General features: G+C 51.0%; 2 protein-coding genes and 1 long non-coding RNA gene across 4 annotated transcripts in view; 2 read left to right on the top strand and 1 right to left on the bottom strand.

The window, feature by feature from the left end:
- The window catches only part of LARP4B (La ribonucleoprotein 4B), a 68,385-nt gene extending 64,170 nt beyond the window's left edge, over positions 1 to 4,215 (top strand). For both annotated transcript variants that reach the window (XM_032473739.1, XM_032473738.1), the window contains one exon: positions 922 to 4,215. In XM_032473739.1, coding sequence (XP_032329630.1) covers positions 922 to 1,194 — 273 coding nt within the window. In that variant the 3' untranslated portion in view covers positions 1,195 to 4,215. The remainder of the gene's footprint in view (positions 1 to 921) is intronic.
- Positions 4,216 to 9,953: 5,738 nt separating this feature from the next.
- Positions 9,954 to 12,029, bottom strand: LOC116661432 (basic proline-rich protein-like). Its single transcript, XM_032473552.1, has 3 exons — positions 11,954 to 12,029; positions 10,837 to 11,549; positions 9,954 to 10,497 (listed from the first exon to the last, which is right to left on the bottom strand). The coding sequence occupies exons 1-3, from the start codon at positions 12,027 to 12,029 to the stop codon at positions 10,405 to 10,407; spliced, it is 882 nt and encodes a 293-aa protein (XP_032329443.1). The 3' UTR covers positions 9,954 to 10,404.
- Positions 12,030 to 12,329: 300 nt separating this feature from the next.
- Positions 12,330 to 23,630, top strand: part of LOC116661601 — a 32,620-nt gene continuing 21,319 nt past the window's right edge. The window contains exon 1 of the long non-coding RNA XR_004317544.1: positions 12,330 to 12,342. This is a non-coding gene — a long non-coding RNA (uncharacterized LOC116661601). The remainder of the gene's footprint in view (positions 12,343 to 23,630) is intronic.

The following is a 23,630-nucleotide window of genomic DNA, read 5'->3' as shown; positions in this document are numbered from 1 at the left end:
TGCTGGCACTCATGACTGCCTGCTCTGCTCATTTCTCCTCCCACGGCCAAGGGTCTCCCGGCCTCGGGCTCCGGAGCGGGGCTGCCTTCCTGAGTGGCCCGGGGCTTGCAGCTCCGGGCTCCGTAGGGCTTCCGGCCACCTCAGCGCAGCGGGACCAGGGCCGCTGGCCCAGCCCAGCCACAGGCCCCTCCTCTTGTCTCCTCCCCTGGGTGCCGGTCCCGACTCTTTTCTGTCTGATCTGTGTTGTCCTCAGCTTGATGTTGGGTGGGCTTTAATCATCTGGATTTGGAAGTTAAGCACTTCTTGTCCACTAGGTTTTCTCATAAGTTAAAGTTGTTTCTAAGTTAATAAGCAGTTGGTGGAGGTGACGTAGCTTTAAATGTTCTCTTCTGTCTTAGCCTTCATCCTCCACTTACCTGCAAGCCCCACTCACTTTTTAAACCTTTTTTAACTCTTGCCCGAGCCGCAGCCCACGGTCGTTGCCAGATGCCCTGGAGCCGTGTTGCAGTTCACCCGCCTCGCATCCCCGAGGCATGCGCTGGGCTGCACAGGGTGTCTGGCGCGGAAGCATGTACGGCCTCTGTGTTTCTCTGGGCGTCTGGTGTCTTCGCCTCCTTTCGGGCTGGAATGTGGCTCAGAAACACTAGAAGGCCAGAGGCTGGAAGGAGTTGAGTCGGCACTTTGCATCCCCACATCTTTTCCAGTTCTACCTGTTTTTACCAGATGTTTCTAGACTATCTTGGAGGGAAAGATGGGCCGCAGCGGAAACTCATTGTTGAAATGTGGGAACCTTTTATTTAAAAGCAACAGTACTTTTGAGTGTGGAGATTTAGTTACAGTTGAACCTCTTTGACCTTTACCTCAAGTGACCTTGACCTTCGCGTGCTGTCCTGTAACCCCAGAGCTGTGTCTGCTTCCCAGGAACTGCGGAAACCCAGCTACGCAGAGATCTGTCAGAGGACGAGTAGGGAGCCGCCGCCATCCCCACTGCAGCCCCCAAAAGAGCAGAAGCCAAACACTGTCGGCTGTGGGAAGGAGGAGAGGAAGCTCGCCGAGAGGGAGCCCCCCGCCCCCAAGTCCAGCCCGGGACCACCCAGAGACCAGAGGAGGCCGCCGGGGCGCCGGCCCTCGCCCCCAGCCACGGGGCGGCGTCCGCACAGAGAACAGAGCACCCCCCCCAGGTCCCCTCAGTGAGCGCCAAGGTCTGGCGGGCTGCGAGGAGCTGGGGTCGCCACAACGAAGCACTGTCCCTCTCGGGACGGGAGTGAGCCGCTGGTTAGGAGCTTGCAGTGTAGACAAGGCCCCCGAGGTGCCTGCAAGTTATTTTTCTTCTGAGTCGGATTCCCCTCTCTTGAAAAAAATCTATTTTTCAGGATTTAATTAATATAAACCTTATTTTAGGTTGGTGCTTAACTGGAGGTGATGCATAAGTCTGATTTTTTTCAGGATAGAAAATGCATTTATCCTAACAAATTGATATTTTTTATTAAGCCTCCATGTGGCTATGAATGCAAGCTATATATATAGTGAGTTTTTCTAAATTAAGCAGAACTATGCTACTTCATTTTTTAAAATAACTGGTTAGCAAGTGCGTATCTCTAAGATGTCCAGACCGACGGATGAGGCTGAGGACAGTGGGACTGAGGCGCGGGGCAATGCTGAGTGTAGCCCGGAGGTGGGATGGGTCAGAAGGCGCCGCACGCTGGCCTGGAGTTGTCCTTCCATTCAGAATCTTGACAGGGGTTCTAGCATTTTCTCAAGTCTAGCCCGTTTTGACCTCCTGGGCAGACTGGCCCTGCAGAGCGCCCCGAGAGCCCTCCTGTCCTGCCAGCAAGTAACCAGCTTCTCACTCCAGTCTCAGGTGGCTGTTATGTAAGATAAACCCAAAGCACATTGTGAATGGAACCTACATGAGAACATAAACTTTGTTGCCCACTGACACGTTATCGCGAAATTGTACCCTGATGTTGTCTTGCTCCCGCGAGCTGGCGGGGAGGGTGTGGAGCCCGCTCCCGCATTGGCCCGTTGCCGGGGCGCCTCCCCGTCCCTCCGCACCGGCGCGCGGCTCGGAACGTTCCTGAATCGTGAGAGAAGGTGTTTGTGGTGCCCGTCTGGTGGTGGAGGACCAGGTTCCTGCTCTCTTCCCAAGACGAGGGTCTCGTGGACCCTTCTGGAAGTGCTGCTCTCAGAAGAACACGCATGCACTAAAGCTAGCAGTTGATAATAAACATAAGTTATTTTGTTTTAAAATACCTAAATTTTTCCTTTAAGTGTTCTAAGCAGCAGACGTTAAAATAAGATTATTTCCTGCTAAATGTAACCATACAGTTTATTCCACAAAATGTTATTTAACAAGCCTGAGGTTTTTTTTTTAAAGATGATTTCCATCCAATATTTAAAGACTTGAATTTTATTTAAACTTGAAAATGACTTTGCCTTAACTTTTGTATAGGACAGCTTAGAGTCCATGAGACCGGCCCCTGGGTTGGCACGAGTGGTTGCCGCTGCTCAGCCGCGTGGGCTCTGTGTCGCTCTGGCTGCTGAGTGAGCGTGCTGCAGGACAGGACCTGGCGGCAGTGCTGTGACACCTGGAGGTCCTAAGCAGTTGGTCTTCAGATTGTTGAGAAATCCTGTAAATGCAAATAGTTGATACTGTATTAAATATGTGCACTTGGGAGTGTGTGGTTTGCTTGTACAGTTGTAAATAATCAGAACATATTAAAAAGGTACCCTACAGAGAAAAATCTGATAAAAACTGATATATTATAAATGTTGCTATTGAGCTGGATGTAGATAAACTCAGTGTTGTGGTTTGAACATTATTTTAATTCGTTGAGGTTTTTTCTTTTTCTCTTGTACTGGTGTGTTGGGCTGACTCTGCCTCTTTGCTGCTGCGAAAGGGAGATGAAAAGTCTTATTAAAACCTTCGAATGTCTTTATGCTCTTCTTAAAAGTATGTAAATATGTACTAATCACAGCCAGTGTGAAAGGGTTTCGAGGTATAATCCAGAAAGGAGAAACTGGCAGGATCTCAAGTGAAAGTAAGAAATGAGTCTACCTAGAATCACAGGCGGCTCGCGCGACCCGCCCGCCGGAGGAAACGGCGTCTCCCTCGAGCAGCGCCTCTGTCCTAGCGCGAGGCCCGCCCGGCGCCATGCTGCCGGTGCCCCAGGAAGGAACGGGGGACCTTGCTTCTTTGTGGTTGTGAGACTGCTGGCTGAAAGATCAGAAGTAACTGACCTCCTGCACCCAAACTGGTGAGTGCTGTAGAAGGAGTCGGAAAGGCCAGCTCCCAGTGCTGGGATGCCCTGACGCCGCAGTCTGTGCTGGAGGAGGGGGTAGATGTCGCCAGCCACCGTCACCCCCGAATGTCACCGCCTGGATCCGCACCCTCTTGGAGCCCGAGGCCCTGGAGGCGTGTGCTTGGCCCCGTGCTGCTGCCGTTGGAGGATGGGCGGAGGTGGCCTGTGGCGGCCGTGGCCTTCACTGCCCCCTCTGCAGTCCTGGCTTCTAGAGTAGACCCCACTCGGGGGTGATTTTTGCAGCATCCTTTCTAATTAAGCCAGGGCGCGTGCCCGATGGCCCCCGCTTTTCTGATCCTCCTCAGAAAAGAACGGAAGGTGCAGGGCAGGAAGCTGGGAGGGCGGCCCCGCCCTGCGCAGCTGCCCGTGTGGCTCTTCCTCCCCCCGCAGTGCCTCAAGGTGCAGAGTCAGAGGTACCGCAGTCACAACGGCGCTCTCGCCTGTTCAGCTGTGTGACGACCGCACCACCTGGAAGTGTAAGGGTGAGAACCTGGCGCCTCACCAGACATGAATTTCAGTCAAGCAGCGTAGTTGCTTTTTAGGAGTCAGTGCCATGCTTTTCTGACCAGGCCTCCTGTGATGGCATCACTGCTGGTCACTCCAGCGGCAGGAGCGCCTTCTGTGGCCGTGCCGGGGTGGCTGCCGTGGCCGTGGGGAGGCCGCAGCGGGGCGGGCGAGTGTCCGCGGGGAGCAGTGACAATCGCAGCTGGAGGAGGGGCCGGAGCCCAGCTCCCGGGGGGGCTGGATGCTTGGCCGAGAGCTTTTGTTTTTGTTCTGCTTCTTTTCATTGAGACTGGAATCAAGCTTACGTGTAAACTATTGGTAATTTAAGTTTCCTTTTGTGTCAATTCAGTGTAAAACTGTCTAATTTGAAAAAATGTAGGTTATGAAAAATAAAGATTTAGGCACTGTTTCGTTTTTCTTTTGATTTTTTTTAAATTAAAATTTTCTCCAAGAATGCGTCTTTTTAAAAGATACTTTATTCCCATCTGTGTCATGAGAGGGGGGTGGGGGTGGTGGGCGCGGTGTCCGACCCTGGGTGAGCCTCCAGAGCAGGGTGGCTGACTCAGCCCTGAGCGCAGGTGACGCGGGGCCGGGCGGGCGGGAGGGAGGTGGGGGCCAGGCACGCTGGGGCAGCTGGTCTGCGAGCCTCCCCCGCTTTTCCGCTCCATGTTCTTTGTCTCCAGCTGTTCATCCTTTGTTACGTATCCTCTCGGTCTCTACCAGTTGTCTTAACCTTATTTAGCGAATTTTATCTTACAGTTTTTAATTACGTAGTAAAACATGGATCTCTTTTGTGGTTCGAGTGTCTTGATCTTGTTTATGAAGCCTCCCTCCTCCAGGGTCACAAAGACAGTCTCCTTCTGTGTGGTCCCCTGGGGTTGGCTGATGTGTGCGTGCCTGTGTGTGGTCAGAGGTGAGGGCGCAGGTGTCCTCTTCACCACGTAGGAAGTTTCGTATCACACGGTCGCGAGCCCCACCCTCATTACTTCCGGACTTCTCCCCTTTGCAGATCAGCCTTTTCTGGGCACTCTGTTCCATTCTGCGTGTTGGTCAATCTCTGCTGACAACAAGGACTCGCATTCACCCATCAGTCTAAACTCCTACGAGTTTCCTTCCTAGGACTCCCCACGAAGATGGGGGAACGTGCTCCCTGAAAGTGGGGATCAGCCCGGCTCAGTCCTGGCACTCTGCCTGCAGCACAGTCGATGCTCAGTGAATACCTGTTGACTTGGCGAGGTATCTGTCGACTGTTCTGCATGCATGGCATGGGCCTTGGAAATTTAGGGCGAAACAGGTGAAGCGTTGATTTGCACTTTCTGTGTGGCCAGCCCCAAACTCTAGCTTCAAATGACATACGTCAGGGTCGGCTAAGGCTTACGCTCAGCTTGGAGGCCGGCTGCACCTGCGGGCGGCTGTGTGCGTCTGCTGGTGGGCTGGCACTGGGTTCTGGGACACACCGCTCACTGCCAGCTCGTCTCGTCAGTGGGCCAGCCAGGGCGTGCTCTTCCACACCATGGGTGTTGCACAGGAGCTGAACCCGAGAACCCCGAGTGTCCCCCCACCCCAGGAATGAAGGGTCTGCACTGCATCCCGTGGCATGTGCACATCTGCTCACGTTAAATTGCTGCGTTTGTCTACATCCCTGGATGAAATCCCCGGCTTTCTCTCTGATTGGGACCAGTGATGCATGTGTGGAGAAGGCTGGCAGGATGGGGTGAGGTGTGCCCTTCTCAGTATGAAATGCTGCCTGGGTGAGGGGCTGGGCTCTGAGCTGCGGGTGAACTTGGGAATGCTGCCCCGACTAAACCCGGGCCTCTGACAGCAGAAATGACAGCCTGGAGCAGGTGCCCCATGGCCGGCACCACCTGCCTCCTCTGCAGCAGGTCCTCACGGAGCTGTGAGGGGCTCCGGTTTCCATAATGGGAAACGCTCGGCTGTTAGGGTGAGGAGCCTGCACATTCCATCCGGTTCCATCCGGGCTCTGTGCTCAGAAGCATCAGGTGTGTTTCCTGGACACGCGCCACCTGAGTGCAGCCGCTTCCAAGCACAGACAGCATCTTCCCCCCCCCCATTTATGGGCGATGAATTCCTCTAATGTTTTGCCAGTTACTCTCTGGAGCTCATTAGAGCTAATCAGCTGAGTATACAATACAGAATGAGGAGAAAAGAGATCGGCCTCGAAACACTAAAAAATAACTGCTTCAGTGCACGGTTATAATTGCGTTGTTCTCTGCTCTTTGAACACACGCATTAGCTCTGGGGGAAGAAAACAGCCTCGTTCCATAAGTTGCACAATTTATTGCAAACCTGAAATGATTGAGGATTGGTTTCCAAGAGAGGAAGGGAGTGCAGCTGCGTACACAGCGCTGCAAGGTGAGTGGAGCCGGGAGAGCAGTGAGGACACAAGTGCGGAGATTCCAGCCCCCGTCCTGCAGCAGAAGCTGACAAATGAAGACGCAGGAGCAGTGATTCCGGAAGCTCAGAACACAGCGCGGGCGCAGCAGCAGGAGGGGATGGGAGGGGAGCGGGGCGTGGAGGTCACGTGCGGCCGGCTGGACCCGCGCGCGTTGCAGGAGGCTCAGCCGCGCCTCTGACCCTGAGGGCTGCAGCCCTTCTCTCGGCAACGTGGGCGGGGGGTGGGGGGTGTTAAGGGGGGTGTAATGACTCAGTCCCTTCCCTGTGCCTCTGGCCCAGGGCAGGTTCCTGGCGATGTACCTGTGCCCTCAGGGCTCTGCTCGGTGCCCACACCGGGTGAGGGAGGAGGGTTCCTGGGCTGGCTTTTGGGGGCAGTGAGTGGGCAGTGGCTCCCTCCCCTTTCCAGGCTGCTGGGCCTCTGTGTAAAGGAGGGGGACCCACGGCCTGGCTCCAGCATCTCAGAGCCTCTAAGGTTCCTTTCAGCGACAAAGATGGATTCCATTCCAGTCTGAGAACCAGGGACAGGCTGAACGGGCTGTGACCAGAGCCCACTTTGGGCCTATGCAGGGTCGGTGGGGAGGGCCATGAGTGTCACTACCCTATCCCGGAGCCCCGCTTCCTGCACAAATGCACCCCAGGCGGCTGGGCCAGGTCCTCCCGCCAACACAGAGAGAAGCAGGTCAGCTTCTCATAGCTGGGCCCGCCGTCAGCAGAAGTGTAACGTGAGAAACTGATGTGGCTTTAAGTTGCCTAGTGGCCAGGCTACCTCGATTTTCATGTATTTTATTCACTGACTACGTGCAAAGCACTGCCACTTCGACAGGCAACAAGAATCAACAATTACCCACGCAAGCGACAGGCAACAAGAATCAACAATTACCCACGCAAGCTCACGCTCACCTTGGAGGGTGGATGTGCTTCACACCCGCACCAGCAGCCCAGGGCCAGTGGCCACCCTTGAACAACACAGGTCTCGTCGGCCTGGGATGGTCTAAAACCACAGGTCCTGCAGCTCACGGACCTGCCCCCTCCTGAGGCCAGGAGTGGCTCCACTGAGAGCAGGGCCGAGGCAGTGGGGGCTGCTGAGGGCCCCGCAGGTCAGCAGAGCCACCTCGGCTTTCAGCGGCTGGAGCAGGGCCAGCCTGTGAAGAAATGCCTGAGGGGGACATAAAAAGCAAGTGTGTGCAGGCAACGGGTGGGTGGTGGGCGGAAGCGGTTTCTTTGTAGGTAAAGCTGTGCATGTGCATGTATGCGTGTGCACGCATGTGATCTGCATGTGCATGCATGTGTGCGTGGATGCGTGAGGGAGATGAAGTGTGAGGGGACCGGTGTTCAGAGCACTGCCCATTTTCCAGTGAGCTACTTCGGGTAAGGCGTTGAACTGAGTGAAGCCGCTTTGGGCCTGTCCCCCTCCCTGGAGGGTCTCTGGGGCTCATCTGGGAAGCGAGACCCCTTTGTCTCTGCGGTTTCAGGCCAGATGCCCCTTGGAGCTGAGGACCCACCGCAAGGCACTGGCCTGGGCTCTCCCATCCAGAACGCTCGAGGCGTGGAGCGCATGGAGTCAGGCCCTGGAGCCACCTTCCTTGGCTGAGGCAGGGACAGCGAAGCTGCAGATGCCCCAGCCCCTCTTACAAGGGACAAGCCCTGGACTGTGCCCAGCTCTGGGGGCTCTGGTGTCCACCAGCTCCCAAGTGGCCCAAGGAAGTCCGAGTTCTGCTCCATTGTTTAATAGCTGTATGACCTTGGGCATGTCACCTACCCTCTCTGAGCCCCCTTTTACTCACCTCACAAATGAGGGAACTAGAACCAACCTGTGGGGTCATCTGAGAGCATTGACGGAGATGGCATGAAAATGCTGAGATCAGGAGCAAGGGGAACCCCAGCAGTTCACCTCCCCTCCCCTCCCCTCTCCACCCCACAAGGAGTACCTGTTCCCCCAGGACCACCTAGTCCCAGGCCTGGCCACTCCTCCTGCCCTGTGCCCCATAGCTTCAACCCACCTCCTACACAGACTAATTCTCTGAGAGAGACAGAGACAGAGAGAGACAGAGACAGAGTCAGGAGAGTGCTGGGCGGGGAGTCTGGCCTGTGTCCCTAATGGTCTGTCCTGGGTCGTGCCCCATCGTGAGGCCTGGCGGTACCCCTACCCTTCCTGCCTCAGCGGGAATGGTCCCTGGTCCTCGGTGAAGTGAGGCTGGACAAGCAGGGGTGGGACAGGGCTGCAGCCCAACGTGCTGTCCCGTCATGGAAGGGCTGAGCTCTCCCTGAGGCCCCAGCCCAGCGGGGCCCCCATGCTGTGCTGGCCACAGTGCCTGGGGCTGGCCCAGGGACCCTCGGCTGTCCCTGCAGCCTGGGGGTGTGGGGCCCACTGTCGAGTTCTAGTACGGTGGGGAGCCCAGCCCCCACCTCCGCCCATCACTCTGGGACCCTGCCTGCCCCACGGGGACCCCAGCAGGCACCGCCCCCCATGCCCCGCTCCACCCGACTCTGGTTGGCCTGTCCTCCCATCCAGGCTCAGCACATCCGTCTGTCTGAAACAGGAAGGCTGCTGCCAGCCCCCCTGGTCTGAGTGCTTCCCTATGGGCAAGCCGCTAGCCGAGCATCTGCTTGGGGAAGTCAGCCCCTCAGTGTGGTGAAGAGCCTGTGCTGGTGCCGGGGAACAGGGTTCGGCTGCTGCATATCGTGCTGCAGCCCCGCTCCCCGCACAGGCTGGATCAGTGACTCTTCCGAGTCCTGAGTAGAAAGTAAACATGGGAAATATTTATGCAGGACGGTCACTTCCAAGATCAGGTCACAGAGAGATGGTGTCCCTGGCTAAGCCATGCCGGGACTCCTAAGTGTAGGTAATAATTGGCTGGGTTTCTGATCTGCTAAGCAAGGCCCATTTGTTACACGGCTGTGGATTGCCGCTACAACCCTCACTGTGTGTGCTCCTCAGCTGAGTGTGACTTCTGAGGGCAGCCCGTTCAACTGGACTCAGACCCTGGGTTTGACCCTTGGCTTTCCTCCCAGGACAGCAGTACTTTCCCTGCCCAGCTGCAGCCACAGCCCCGTGAAGCAGCAGTCAGAGAAGAGAGACGGCGGTGCACCTGCCCCAGCAGGAGGGAGTCAGGGCAGGTGGGTGCTGGCGTCACCTGGGGTGTTGAGCTGGTGCCCAGGACAGTGGCTGACCATGGCCACCTACTCTGCCCACCACGGCTTCCTTCAGATGCTCACGAAAGGCCCAGCCCATTATTTGTGCAGACCTGGGCCCCCTCCCCATGTGGACTCCCCTTCGTATACTGACCCCTGGGAGAGGCTGGGTCACAGGGCCTGTGTGGGAGGCCTCATCCCACGGCGTGGGCTCCTTCGCTTCCTGCCCTGCCTGCTGGGAAATAGCTTTTCTGCAAATTATATTTCAATAGTGGAAGTTCTGATTCACTGGCACCGAGCCCTCGGTGAGGCTCTAAAAACGGCATTTCCGAGCACTGAGCCGGTGGTTAGGAGGCATCTGGAAGGTTCATCCCTGCCATGGAAGAGGGATGACTCATCCTCCCTGCACGGGGGGACTAGGAAGCGCCTTTGACCCAGCTCAGGAGTCCAATGCCAAGTCTGGGCTGGTCCCGACCCAGGCAAGGGCAGGGAAGCCCCCGCAGGTCCGAGTGTAGGAGGGAGCCCTGTCCGGGAGGGGGGAGAGCTCTTCACTTCTCCCAGCTAGGAGGGGCTTCCCAGTGGGTGTGGCAGCTGGCCGGTCTGCAGGAGGCCCTCCGGCCGCCAGGGGCTATGATGCCTCTGGACTGATGCGGAGAGAGGGTGCCGCCTGGGCCCGGCAGTCAGGGCAAATCCCAGGCCCAGAACAAATATGCTTACGTTTCTGGGGTTCCGGCCCCACTCATTCCTCTCTGTCTTCTCTCCCCTCGGTGTCCACACAGGAGTCCGCGTGCGCGTGACTCGGGCTGCGGCCTCCCCGCAAGCATGTGTCCATTTGCGAGGTGGTCACAGAAGAGCCCGCCGGGGAGACGGGCAGGGGCCCGGCAGACCCGGGAACCTCATCCCGCCGTTGGACTGGCGTGGGCAGGTCTGGGGTCCCCGGAGGTGCAATCTGGGGTGTCACCCACAACTCCGCCTGGGGGCCCCTCCTGCAGCGCAGGGAGACGCCGGCCGGCCGCAGGGCCCCCTCCTGTGCCTCATCCGTCCCCCAGCCTCAGTCAGACCATCCTCCTCTTCCCGTCAAGGCAACAGCAGGGCGCACTGACCGCGTCCTCACAGGACGCGCGGGAAATGCCACGGGCCTATGCTGGAAGATGGATACAGGAAAAGACGTCGGGGCGGGGGCAGGGAGGGGAGAAACCGGCCCTGAGACGCCCAGCCGCAGGTCCGCCGCTGTGCCGGGAGGCAGGCTCCACGGGCGCCCCTCCCTAGGGGGGAGCGCGCCCGGCCTCCAGCCCCCGGAGGTGGCCGGCGGGCCGAGTGCTCCGCTGGCCGCCTGCCCGGCCTGGAGGGAGCTGCTGGAGGCTCAGCACCTGCCTCGTAAGTCCCCCAGGGGCGCGCTCCCCCGGGCGGGCCCCGAGAGCAGGGCCGAGCTCCCCGGCTTCGGGGACACCGGCAAGGGGCTTGCCGCCGGGGCTGCACTGACCGCGGCTGCCTCGGACCAGGCTGGAGGCCGAGCGCTGCTGCCGGGCCGGGCCGGGCCGGGCCGGGCCGGGGCTCCTCGCCGACGGCGCGGCGGAATCCGCCGGAAGCTCTCTGGGCGCGTGTCCGGGGCGCAGCTCTGCGGGCCTGACGGGCCCGGCGCCCGGGGCCGCGGCCGCGGACCCTCCTCTGAGGAGCCGAGCCACGGCCGGCTCGCGGTCGGAAAGTAGGGCTCCCGGTCGGCGCCCGGGCCCTGCTCCGGGGGGCCTCCCGCCGAAGCCCCAGGCCGCGGGCGGGGCGCCGATCCGTCGGGACCCTGAGAGGGGCAGGCTAGCTGCCCGGGCCGCCCCCTGCGCCGCAGGAGCGCCCCGGGCCGCGCGGACACCCTCGGGCCCCGCGACGCCTCTCCTGGCGCCCTCGCCTGGGGTTCCGGGGGACAGGCCCAGTTACAGGTGGGCGGCAAACTGAGGCCCCGCCAGCGGCCTGCGCAACCGCCAGGCTTCACGCCCCCGGGCGAGGCGCCTCCGAGCTGCTGGGCGGAGGGTCGCCCCGAGTCCCGGCTCCCCCACCACACGGGATGCTCCCGCGCTCTCTGAGGGCGCCGAGCGGGCGCTGGCGGACACGGACCTGAGCACGAGGCCACCACTGCTCCGGAGACGTCCCATGGCCGCCGTGCAGGTAGGGGTGACAGGTGGGCTATCCAAAGCCGTCGCAGCACTCGGGGGGGGGGGGGTCGACTGACACAGCAGCCTCTGGGGCGTGGGGTCCAGATGTGTCAGGGCAGCAGCCGGAAGGGCGACGGGGCGGGGAGTGTCTGCTGCCCTCCTTTACAGCGCTACCCCTAACCCCAACCCTAACTGACCTCGGGCCCGCCCCAGGGGATACTCTCTGCCCCGTGGTGGGGGCCTTGCAGGCTCAGGAGTTGCTGTGACTGGGTTTCATTTCAGCAGCTCTTGTCCCAAGAGGCCCCACCAGCTGCTAAGCCTTGAGCCCCCCTCCCCCTGCACTAAACATGATGCTGTCACCACCTTGTTTAGTGCCCTGAGGGCCTCCCTGTGTTCTCCATGCCCCACCCCCAACCTCAGACCACTGCCTTCCTGCTTCCTGCTCCCTCGGCTCACTGAGCTCCCTGACCTCAGGGCCTTTGCACTGCTGTTTCCTCTGCTTGCAACCCTCTTTGCTGTTTTTGGATTTCATCGCAAATGTTGCTTCTTACAGGAAGCCTTCCCTGACTTCTCTGACTAGGGAAATCTCTACTTTCTGTGCTGCTCTTTTCATGTGATTAATGCAATCACCTTTTACATTTGTTTGTGTGACTAGTTAATTTTTATTCCTCTCCACCATCAGACTTGCTTCTGTGGGAGCCCCACGTGGATAAGAAACATACCCGTTGTTGGGCCACCCCCGCCATCTGCCCAGGCAGGAGCATCCTTTCGATTCGGGTCCCCAGCAAACATCTAGAGATGGTTTGTCAGAAGTGCAGACTCTCAGGCCCCACCCCAGCTGCCAGGTAAGAATCTGCAGTTTAGCCAGGTCTCCAGGTGATAGGCCAGCCCAGTGAAGTTTGAGGTGGGCCGGCTGGAGGCAGGGGCTGGTTCCCCTTCTGTCCCCTCCCTCTCTTCCTCCCCCTCCCTCCCTTCCTGCCTGACTGGGGCACCCGGGGCTCTGCCTTCTGCTTTAGGTCAAAGAACCCACCTCCCTCCTCCTCACTGGCCTCGCCACCTGCGCAGCAGTAACTCCTCCACTCAGAGACAGCTCCATTCATCTTTCCCCTCCACCCTCCGTACTTCAGCATCCCAAACCCTCATGATGTCAGGCAGTCCCTGTTCTACTTCCAAAACAATGAATAATCAGGTCCCAGAGGAAAAAGCAACCTTCTGAAATTAAGGGATGGCAGATGGGCTGTTGTCCACTGAGGAAACCACCCAAATCACACACACATGCCTCCAGCCACATTGATGCCCTAGTCCTTGGCCTCCTCAGCCACAGGTGCAGGGCTTGAAGGTCGTGTACTTCCCGTTGCTTCGCCTGCAGCTGCCCTCCCCCATCAAAGCAGCCTAACGCTTCCAGCTGGGCGCAGCCAGCACGAGAGGCCAGCCTCTGACCGCAGACGCACCGCTGGCCTGGCTGGGCCCGCCTCGGTCTCAGCCTCCTCTGCTGTAAGTCCCTCCTCTGGTCCCTTCCTAGGGGCTGGGGCAGGATCCAGGGCCCTAGGTCCCCAGGGTCCCCAGGCCGCCGCCACCTGGAGAAGGCCCCCCAGCCCCACTGTGGTCACCTCTGACCCGCAGGGACGCCCAGCCTGACTGCTGGGCCTGAGCGTGGGTTGAGCTGTGGTAGGGTGGACTCTCAGGCCAGCGCCCTGAGTTCACAGAGACCGAGTGTGAGGGGCCTCGAGGGGCCGCCTGCCCCTTGGGGACGCAGGCCCCTTGGGTGCCACCCGGGAGAGCTCACGCAGCCCCTGCCCTCGGCCTCCGTCCGCCTCCCCCTTCACAGAAACACAGACGACTCTTTGTTGTTGTTGTTAAAGTCTTAGTGAATTAGCTTTATTTTATGAGGCATGATAGAAAAGAGGTTTCTTTTCTTTTAGAAGCATTTGGAAATGATCTGAATTTTGAAAATAGAGCATTACAAGTTCTTGACTTCTTTTTGGAGAAAATTCACATCTGAGTCTCTAAGAGGATGGCTCTTATTTAAGAGTAATTCTTTTTTATTATTATTTTATTTATTTTTAATTGAAGTACAGTCAGGTACAATGTGTCAGTTTCTGATGTGCAGCACAATGTCCCAGTCATGCATATACGTACATATATTCGTTATCATATTCTTTTTCATTAAAGGTTATTAAAAGATATTGGATATAGTTCCCTGTGCTCTACAGAAGAAATTTGTTTTTTTAAATCTATTTTTATATATAGTGGCTAATATTAGCAAATCTCAAACTTCCAAATTTATCCCTTCCCATACCCCCTTTCCCAGGTAACCATAAGATTGTTTACTATGCCTGCAAGTCTGTTTCTATTTTGTAGATGAGTTCATTAGTGTCCTCTTTTTTTTCTTTTTTTAGATTCCATATATGAGTAGTATCATATGGTATTTTTCTTTCTCTTTTTGGCATATTTCACTTAGAATGATGATTTCTAGGTCCATCCATGTTGCTGCAAATGGCATTATTCTATTCTTTTTTATGGCTGAGTAGTATTCCACTGTATAAATATACCACAACTTCTTTAATCAGTCATCTGTCGATGGACATTTAGGTTGTTTCCATGTCTTAGCTATTGTAAATGTTGCTGCTGTGAAAATTTGGGTACATGTATTTTTTCTAATTAGAGTTCCCTCCAGATATATGCCCAGGAGTGGGATTCCTGGGTCATATGGTAAGCATATTCCTAGTCTTTTGAGGAATCTCCATACTGTTGTCCACAGTGGCTGCACCAAACTGCATTCCCACCAGCAGAGTAGGAGGGTTCCCATTTCTCCACACCCTCTTCAGCATTTATCATTCATGGACTTTTCAATGATGGCCATTCTGTCTGATGTGAGATGATACCTCAATGTAGTTTTGATTTGCATTTCTCTGATAATTAGTGATACTGAGCATTTTTTCTTGTGTCTATTGGCCATTTGTATGTCTTCACTGGAGAATTGCTTGTTTAGGTCTTTTGCCGCTTTTGGATTGGGTTTTTGGAGAAACACCAATTCCTGAGGGTTGCTCTGGGCCAGCCTGACCTCCACCTACATAGCTCACCACCCAACAGAACAGAGGGCGTCCCCCACTCCTGCGTGCTCCCTTCCCAGCCTCTCCCCCTCCCTCAGCCCCAGCTGGTGCCACAGCTTCCCCCCCACTCAGAGCCACCCCGACCCCTCCTCCCTCTCTGTCCCCTCCTGCACCACTTTCCTTACCCACCTCCATGTGCCGTCTTTGCTGAGAGCCAGGCCCAGGCCCGTCACCCCTGACCCCCAGGCACAGGCAGGCGCCCAGCAACTGGTGGTCGAAGGAGGGAAAGAGCCGCAGATATGATACGTCGGCTGCTGCACCTCAAGCCCCAGGTTCTTACCTGTCGCAGGAGCTGCGCCGTCCTCCCCACATCTGTGCCGTCTGGGCCAGCTCTGTGTGGAAACTGGCCTGTGTCCCTTTATTAAATCTCTCCAGGCTCAGGATCTTCTCAGAGATTGTGTCACCTGAGCAGGCTGATCCACCTCAGTTTCCGCCTGACAGGCCCCGGGGGATGTTCTCGGGTCACCTGGCTCAGACACAGTCACCTGAGCGCACCTGGCGCAGGGCCCAGGGCTGCCCAGGCTGCTGCAGCCTTTAATCACCAGTCAGCCTGCGTCCTCTGTGCAGCCTGGCACGTGGACGCAGACGGGCGTTCAAAATTTCCGCGTGTCCACATTTAGGAAGTCAAAAGAAGCAGGTAAAATTCACTCTGATAATATTTAAATACCATATCCACGATATCGTTTCAACATGAAATCAGTATAAAACTATTATTTTTTTAATGGAAGTATGTTCAGTTACAATGTGTCAATTTCTGGTGATATAAAAATTATTATTGAGACAGATCACAGTGCCCCTCTCTTCGTACCACCTCGTGTTTTACGTGGACAGCCCGTCCCACCTCGTCTTGGCTGTATCCCCTGCGGTCCCTGCGTCCTGGCCCCAGAGTCTGTCACCCCGCCCCTCCTCTCCCGTAACAGGGCCAGGGCCAGAGCACCGTCCCTACCACCTCTCCAGTGCAGTCTCCCAGCGTCTTCCTCCCCTGCCCACGTATGTGAGAACAGTTGCCAGGTGAGGTTGGCCAGAGCCCCAGGCAGGTGCCTCACGTGGCCACGCCTGCCCCAAGAGGTGGGGTCTGTGGCGCCCGGCCCTGCGGGCAGCAGGTGCCTGAGTGATGGTGGGCTTTGTTGGTCCTCCCGTCTGCAGCAGAGCCCAGGGCTGCTGGTCACCTGACACCTGGGCAGAGCATGTCTGGCGTGGATCAGGGCCTGTGGAGCTGCCAGGAGACTTGCGTCTCAGGTGCCTGTAACCCACGGGGGTGGGCAGCCAGTCAGGGTCCTGGGGCAGCCCCCCATTTCTCTGCCTCTCTCCTTCCACAGCAACCCCCCAGCCAGCCACCAGGAGGACTGTTCAGAATGCACACGCACGTGTCAGAGGATGCCTTCCACAGTGAGAGAGGGTTTGATCGGTTCCCAGTCCTAATCCATAAGAAACGCTGGTAACAGCACGGGGTTGAACACTTGAGGCCTAAGAGGGTAGGTCCAGTGTTAAATGCTCCCACTACGATGGCATCTTTAAGACACTTAAAAAGGAAACGTCCGCGTTACAGGGAAAGGAAGGGAGGTACAAAAATCTCAGATGAAATCCCGACTTTTGACTTTGACATGGTTATGAAAGAGGCTCTAAATTCTCCGTGTCCCTCTCTGTGCCGCTCTCACTGCGCGCGCGTCTCAGGACTTGGAAAAGTGCACCATTAGAAAGTCTCGGTGAGGACTTACGTGTGGCCCTCTCGAGGATAAATCCCGACCTCTTTCATTCTGAAGAATCTCCATTATTTCTAGGTCTGTTACTATTGACTGATTTTTCGTCTGCACATATTTCACACTTTCTTGCCTTAGTGATGCCAGTCATTGTGAACTTTAGACTGTAAATACTGCATTTTGTTGTATGCTTTTAAAGCGTATGGAAGCTATTGCCAGTTCTGCTTTGTCTTTTAAGGTTTGTTTCAAAGCTCTTTTAAGACAGGTTAGGCTTTCCTACAGAGTTGCTTTAGTCTCACTACTGAGGAGTTACTGATTGCCCCTGTATTCCTCCAGGTCTGGGTGTAGGGAATATGAGCACTTCCTAGCCCTGTGTGAGCTCTGGAGATTGCTCTGCTTGTAGCTCCCGGCTCCTCTCCTTTCCCTGGGACTTGCCCTTGCAAACCAAGGAGATTTTCCTTGATCGTGAGCAAATGGTTTCCAACTGAAGACTCAAGAGAACCCCTATGCAGATTTCTGAGCTCTTTGCCTGTGAGACTTCCTTCCCCCTCTCCAGTGCTCTGCCCCACAGATTTTAGCTGCCGCAGCCTCCCCAGGCTCCAGCCTCGGCCTCCTCAGCTCAGTGAGCCACCTGTCCCTGTTTCCCTACCTGTGCCAAGATCGCGAGGTGCCTCCAGGCCGAGATCGAGGCTGCTCGAAGGGCCCATGCCTGCTGGTCCCCTCTCTTAGGGATCACAGTCCTTCACTGCCTGTTGTTTAACATCTGAAGACAACTTTGTGTCCCGTGGCTATTTTGCAGATGGTTTGTTTAACATATTATGTCCAATATTCAGTGGAAAGATAAGACTGACACTGTTACTCCCTTACAGCCAGAAGTGGAAAATTTGGTTTTATATTAAAAAATAATTTTTTATTAATTATAAAAATGACACATGTTCATTTTAGAAAATTTGAAATTACAAGTAGACACAAAAATGAAAATAGAAATCACCACAAAAAATAACCATCGTTGTGGTGCGTGACCTTCTGTAGAGTCCTGAGTGTGTGTGTGTGTGAGTGTGAGTGCACCTGCATGCACACTGTTTGTTTCTTACAAAAATAGAATGATGGTGCATGTACTGTTTTATAATCTGATTTTTTCATTTAATATTATATCACAAGTCTTCTCCCATTTCCCTGCAGCCTTGAGACTGTCACTCATACACACACCCCTCTGCACCTGCCTTCCTTCCCTACTTCTGTCCTTTCCTCCAACTCTTCCTCAAAACTCTGTCAAGCCTATTGCACTGCTAACACCACCCTAGACATTGCAATGTGTGCAAAAGAAACAGAGGTGCTTGAGGGAGGAGAGAGAAGTGCTGTGCCTGTCAGGAGGGCGGTGGTGAAGCCATGTGCAGACAAGCAGTCTACCGAGTGGGGTGAGCCGTGTACACGCGGAACACGTACAGAAGAGGAAAGGATGGTTTTTTTAAAAAGTAGAATCACAGACCAAGAAGAAGTTAACTCTGTGCCCTCTCGAGATTTGCCTCCCAGAGATCTCACGGGGCTGGAGTGATGTGATGAGTCGCCAGACTTCTGGGGTTTTTAAAGCTTCGACTCTCTTTGTTGAAAAGGTTGCTTTGCCTAACTTGAGCATCAAACTCTGCCCTGGTCCTGCTGCTAAGGTGAGCCCAAAAAAAACTCATAATCCCTACCGGTAGCTCATTCACTTAAGACCCCTGGCAGAAGACAGTCGATCCTGTTTACTGTAGTATTTTGGTAACATGGCTATTAGGACTCCTGAAAGAGTGAACATGAGACTTGCTTCTGGTCTGGTAATCATGGGGGGTAAATTCATTATAACAGAAATCAACCTCACAATTATGTGGGGGGTAAGGTAAAGTGAGGGCTAATATTTAGACATCTTCTTTCCTTGAGGCATATTTTTTAATGTGCCTATTAAATTTCCATTTTTTTTATGACTCAGGTAATTTCATATCTTTATCCTAGTCATCAATATGTATTCATATTCACAAGCTATAAACACTGAAAATTGCAGATATGTGCAGGTCTGTTTCTGAGCTCTCTTTCTGTTCCGTTGGTCCATCCATGAACCAGAACCACCACACTGGATTGATCCCTGTAACTTCGTAAGTCTTGATATTTGGCAAGTCCCCCACTGTGTTCTCTTCAGGAATGTCTTGGCTGTTCATGGTTCTTTCCCTTTCCATAGAAATTTTATAATTAACTCATCAAGTTCCACAAAAACACCTCTAGGGATTCTTATCAAAAATTGCATTGAATCTATATAGCAATAGGGGAAAATAAAATCTGTATGACCTTAGGTTTTTCTATTCATAAATATATTTGTTTAAGGTATTCTTGAATGGTCTTCAAAGAAGTGTCAACATTTTCTCCATAATGTCTTACAAATAATTTTTTCATTATATTTAGAGTTACTAGAAGTGTATCAAATACATTTTTTGCCAAATACTGAATAACCAAATGCCAAAACAGATATTTAGCCACAGCCATGGAAAAAATCTGATTTCAGAAAACTAAATAAAGTAAACTAAATCTAAATCTCTGAAACACATGCATAAATATAAAATTTTATCAGGAAATTCATGTTATGAAAAAATATTTCAATTTTATAATAAAATTTTAGTACAGAAAGTTTAAGTTTGATACTGTAATGCAGGAGCAGTCAGTTCTCAGAGCCAACAACTGTTAGACTGCTCCCACAGCTCGCAAATGGCCCACTGGCAGTGCCCTCACTTCCAAGTGAGATGCAGGGAAAAGCAAGACGTTTTTGAGGAATATCAGTTTTTTCTCTAAGACTTTTATCTTCATGTTTTTTATGCTTTATTGGCTAGATCTTTTCTTCCTAGAGAAAACTTGAAGTGGCAAACATAACAATGTATTTTAAATTTATCTTCATGAGGTGTGAAGGATTACCAAACAATAATTTTTCTCAAAGATCTCGTGTTTTAAGTGAAATTAAGTAACTGAAAATTAAATGCAGGTTAAAGATTATTTTGTTTAGTGTAATGAGTGCTGGTATGCCAAACACTTCTATGATAACTAGAATAATTACATGATCTAATCCTTAGCTCTGTGCTTGTATAATTGCAAAAGTTTTAGGAACATTTCCTAGTTCAAAAATGTTGTAATTCATCCTAAGTCAATCTCACTAATGCATTCTGTTAATATTCTTATTAACCTGCAGTCTTTCCCTTATTTATGTAGCTATTTGGAAGCTCTGTATCATTGTTTTTCTGCGTAAAATTAACTTTCACAATCATCATTAATGATTGTGGAATTTTACTCCTGTGATAATAAATACACAGTTACATTACAACCAACATTTCAACATGGGAAGAACCTAAGATTTTCCCCTCCAAGTCATATGCAGAATGCTTGCCTATATTCGTAAATTAAAGACAGATACTAACAATAAAATCTAATAGCATGCTTTGTTTGTATTACTAATGGTAACCTGCACTGTCTTGTGGTCACACACAGGTTCAGGTATCCAAGAAACAACATGGAAGTAGGCGTCTGACCTTCTCACATCCAAAGCCAACACCAAGTAGCATATTTGGGCCAAAAACAGAGGGTGAAGATCAACTTCAGTGACAACAGTTACTAGATAACTTTTTCTTAATTGCTATTATAAGTGTTTTTTAACAAGTTGTATTTTCTGTATATTATTATTATATATGTAGATTTAACTATTGAGTTTTGCATGTTGATCTTAAATCTAGCAACTCTGACAAGTTTTCACCTTAATTTCAACACTTCATCTGTGTGTTTTGGGGGTCATCTTGAAGTGCGCCATCCCAGCTGTGCGTAGGGGTCATTCATCTTTTCTTTTACAGCAGTACTCCTTGTATTGCTTTTTCTTTAGTGCAAGGGCCTCAAAAGCGCTGAATAAAAGCAGAGCGAGCAGGGATCTGTCTTGTTTCTGATTCTTAAAGAGAATGCTTTTCAACACTACTTCATTCATTATGACGTTTGCTGAGTTTATCCAGAAATACTATGGAAACAAAACTGTAAACCATACATTCTTTGATTCAACAAGTCACATATTCAGTAAGTTCCATAAACTTACATTTAGCCTGGCTCAAAAAAAAAAAAAATCAAGCATATACCAGAGATTGAGAACCTTTTATTAGCACTTATTAGCAAGAAACTTGGGAAGATAAGGATTGTTGACTCAGGTAGGAAAAGAAATCAAGGATAAAGTTTGCAAACACTTGTAGAGCATGTAAAGATCCCAAGAATGTACATCTTTGTTTTTTTTTAAATTGTGGTGAAATATACATACCATGAAATTTATTTATTTATGAGGGGAAGGTAATTAGGTTTATTTATTTATTTTTAATGGAGGTACTGGGGATTGAAGCCAGAACCTCATGCTTGCTAAGCATGCGCTCTGCCACTGAGCTATATATACCCTCCTGCCTAAAATGTATCATCTTAACTACTTTTAACTATACAGTTCGCTCACATTAGATACATTCACGTAGTTGTGCATCATCACCACCATCCACATCTGCAACTTTTCATCTTGCAAAACTGAAACTGTGTCCCCGTTAAACAATAATTCTCCATTCTCCCCTGCCCGCAGGCTCTGGCGATCACCATTCCACTGTCTCCATGAATCTGACTACATCAGCTACCTCATATAACTGGAATCATATAACATCGGTCCTTTCGGGGCTGACTTATTTTACTTACCATAATGTCATCAAAGTTTATCTATGTTGTAGCCTGTGTCAGAGTTTTGCTCCTTTTTAAGGCTGAATGATGTTCCGTTATACATATAATATCACGTTTTGTTTATCCATTCATCCACTGATGGACACTTGGGTTGCTTTCAACTTCTGACTGTTGTGGATAATGTTATAAACACGAATGCACAGACATCTGTTTGAATCTCTGCTTTCAATTGTTTTAGGTACGTACACAAAAATGGTATTGCTGGATCATATGCTGATTCTAAAATTTTTTTTTTTTTTGAGAAACCACCATAATGTTTTCCACAGCAGCTGTATCATTTTACGTTCCCATCAATGGTGCACAAGGATTCCAATTTCTCTGCATCCTCGCCAACATGACTTATTTTCTGTTTTTTTGATGGTAGCCATCCTAATGGGTATGAGGTAGTATCTCATTGTGGTTCTGATTTGCATTCACCTAATAACCAGTAACACGGAACACCTTTTCATGTGCTTTTTGGCCATTTATATATCTTCTTTGGGGAAACATCTATTCAAGTCTTTGTCCATTTTTAAATTGGGTTGTTTTTTGTCGTTGTTACTGGGTTGTAGGAGTTCTTTATACATTCTGGGTATTAACTCCTAATCAGATATATAATTTCCAAATACTTTCTTCCAATCCAGGGGTTGCCTTTTCGCTCTGTTGATTGTGTCTCTCGATGCACAGAAGTTTTAAATTGTGATGTAGTCTAGTTTACTTTTTTTTTCCCATTTGTTGCCTGTGCTTTTGGTGTCATATACAGAAATCATTTCCAAGTTAAAAATCATGAGAATTTCCCTTGTGCTTTCTTCTAAGAGTTTTTATAGTTTTAACTCTTTCAGTTAGGTCTTTGATCCATTTGGAATTAATTTTTTTGTGTAATATATTTTAGGGTCCAGTGTCATTCTTTCATTTGTGGATATCCAGTTTTCTCAACACCATTTGTTGAAAAGACTGTTCTTGCACCTGCTTAGTGGTCTTGGCACCCTTGTTGAAACTCATTTGGCTCCACATGTGAGGGTTTATTTCTGGGCTGTCCGTTGTCTTCCACTGTTTTACTGGTCTTTTTGCCAGTACTGCACTGTTTCAATTACTGTAGCTTTGCAGTAATTTCTGAAATGAGGAAGTTTGAGACTTTCAGCTTTGTTCTTTTTTGAGATTGTTTTGGGTCTCCTGCGTCCCTTGACGTTCCATATAAATTTTAGGGTAGACTTCTCTACGTCTGCAAAAAATGTCATTGGAATTTTGGCAGCAATTACATTGAATCTGTAAGAGAGTAACTCTTAACCCAAGTTAGGTCAAGGTCCTTTTGTGTCGACATTAATACCCATTCTAGATCTTATCCTCATGACTTGGAGAATTTATTCCCTAAAAATTCCATTTTGTGCCGTTTTGTGTCATCTGGATTGTAAATATTTAATTTCAAATACTTAATCTCCTGCGGAATGTAACGGTTTTGGGGCTATACAAACTAATAACTTGTCTAGGGACACTGCATTTTCTGTAACTCACTTGTCTACAAGAATATTTGGAGTCTTTTGGTAACGAGAAAGCTTCAAGATCTTTGCTGGTTTCCTCACGTCAAGCTTGATTGCAATAAATTGATAATTCTTACAGGCTCAGTGTATAAAAACACAGGAAGGATGAGCCATCCGGCTTTGTTCTTTTTCAAGGTTGTTTTGGCCTTTCAGGGCCCGTTGCAATGCCACATGAATTTGAAGATCATCTTTCTCATTTCTGCAAAAAAGGCTGTTGGAATTTTACAGGGATTGCATTGACTCTGCAGACCACTTCAAGTACTATTGAAATCTTAACAATATTGTCTGTCCATGAACAAGGGATGTCTTTCCATTTATGGAGGTTTTCTTTAATTTATTTCAGCAATACTCTGTAGTTTTCAGTGTACAGGCCTTTCCCCACCTTGGTTAAGTTTATTGTTGTGTATTTTATTCTTTTAAATGCTATTACATATTGAATTGCTTTCTTAATTTCCTTTGCAGACTGTTCATTGCATGCATACAGAAATACAACTGGCTCTTGTGTATTGATCTTATACCCTACAACTTTGCTGAGTTCCCTTGTGAGGTTTAGTAACTGTATTGTGGTTTTGGGGGGATTTTCTGTATATAGGACTATGTTATCTGCAAATGGAGGTAATTTAACTTCTTCCTTTCCATTTGAGATGCCTTTTGTTTCTTACCCTTTTCTTATTGCTCTGGCTAGGATTACCAGTATAATACTGAGCTGAAAAATTAAAAGTGATCATCTTTGTCTTGTTTTTAGTCTTGGGGGAAATAGTTTGATTTTTCACTATTGAGTATAATATTAGCTTGGGTTTTTAGTAAACGTCCTTTATCATGTTGAGGAAGTTCTCTTATGTTCCTAGTTTTATGAATGTTTTTATCATGATAGTGTGTTAAATTTTTTGAAATGCATTTTTATATCAATTTAGATGATCCTTTGGCTTATTTCCTTTGTTCTGTTGATGAGATGTACTATACTGATTGATTTTCTTATGTTGAACCACTGTTGCTTTTCTGGTATAAATCCCACTTGGTTATGTGGTGTATAATCCTT

The sequence above is a fragment of the Camelus ferus genome, chromosome 35 (genome assembly GCF_009834535.1).
Source record: "Camelus ferus isolate YT-003-E chromosome 35, BCGSAC_Cfer_1.0, whole genome shotgun sequence".
NCBI classification, from domain to species: Eukaryota; Metazoa; Chordata; class Mammalia; order Artiodactyla; family Camelidae; genus Camelus; species Camelus ferus.
This window is presented reverse-complemented; position numbering and strand designations above follow the sequence as displayed.

Excerpts from the sequence above, each read along its gene's own strand:
- LOC116661432 (XM_032473552.1), bottom strand. The coding sequence starts at position 12,029 with ATGAAATCCAAAAACAGCAAAGAGGGTTGCAAGCAGAGGAAACAGCAG. Across the intron at positions 11,550-11,953 it reads CCCTGAGGTCAGGGAGCTCA|TGCTGCGACGGCTTTGGATA; the intron begins GTGAGCCGAGGG and ends CCCCCCCCCGAG. Across the intron at positions 10,498-10,836 it reads CCTGGTCCGAGGCAGCCGCG|CATAGGCCCGTGGCATTTCC; the intron begins GTCAGTGCAGCC and ends TCCATCTTCCAG.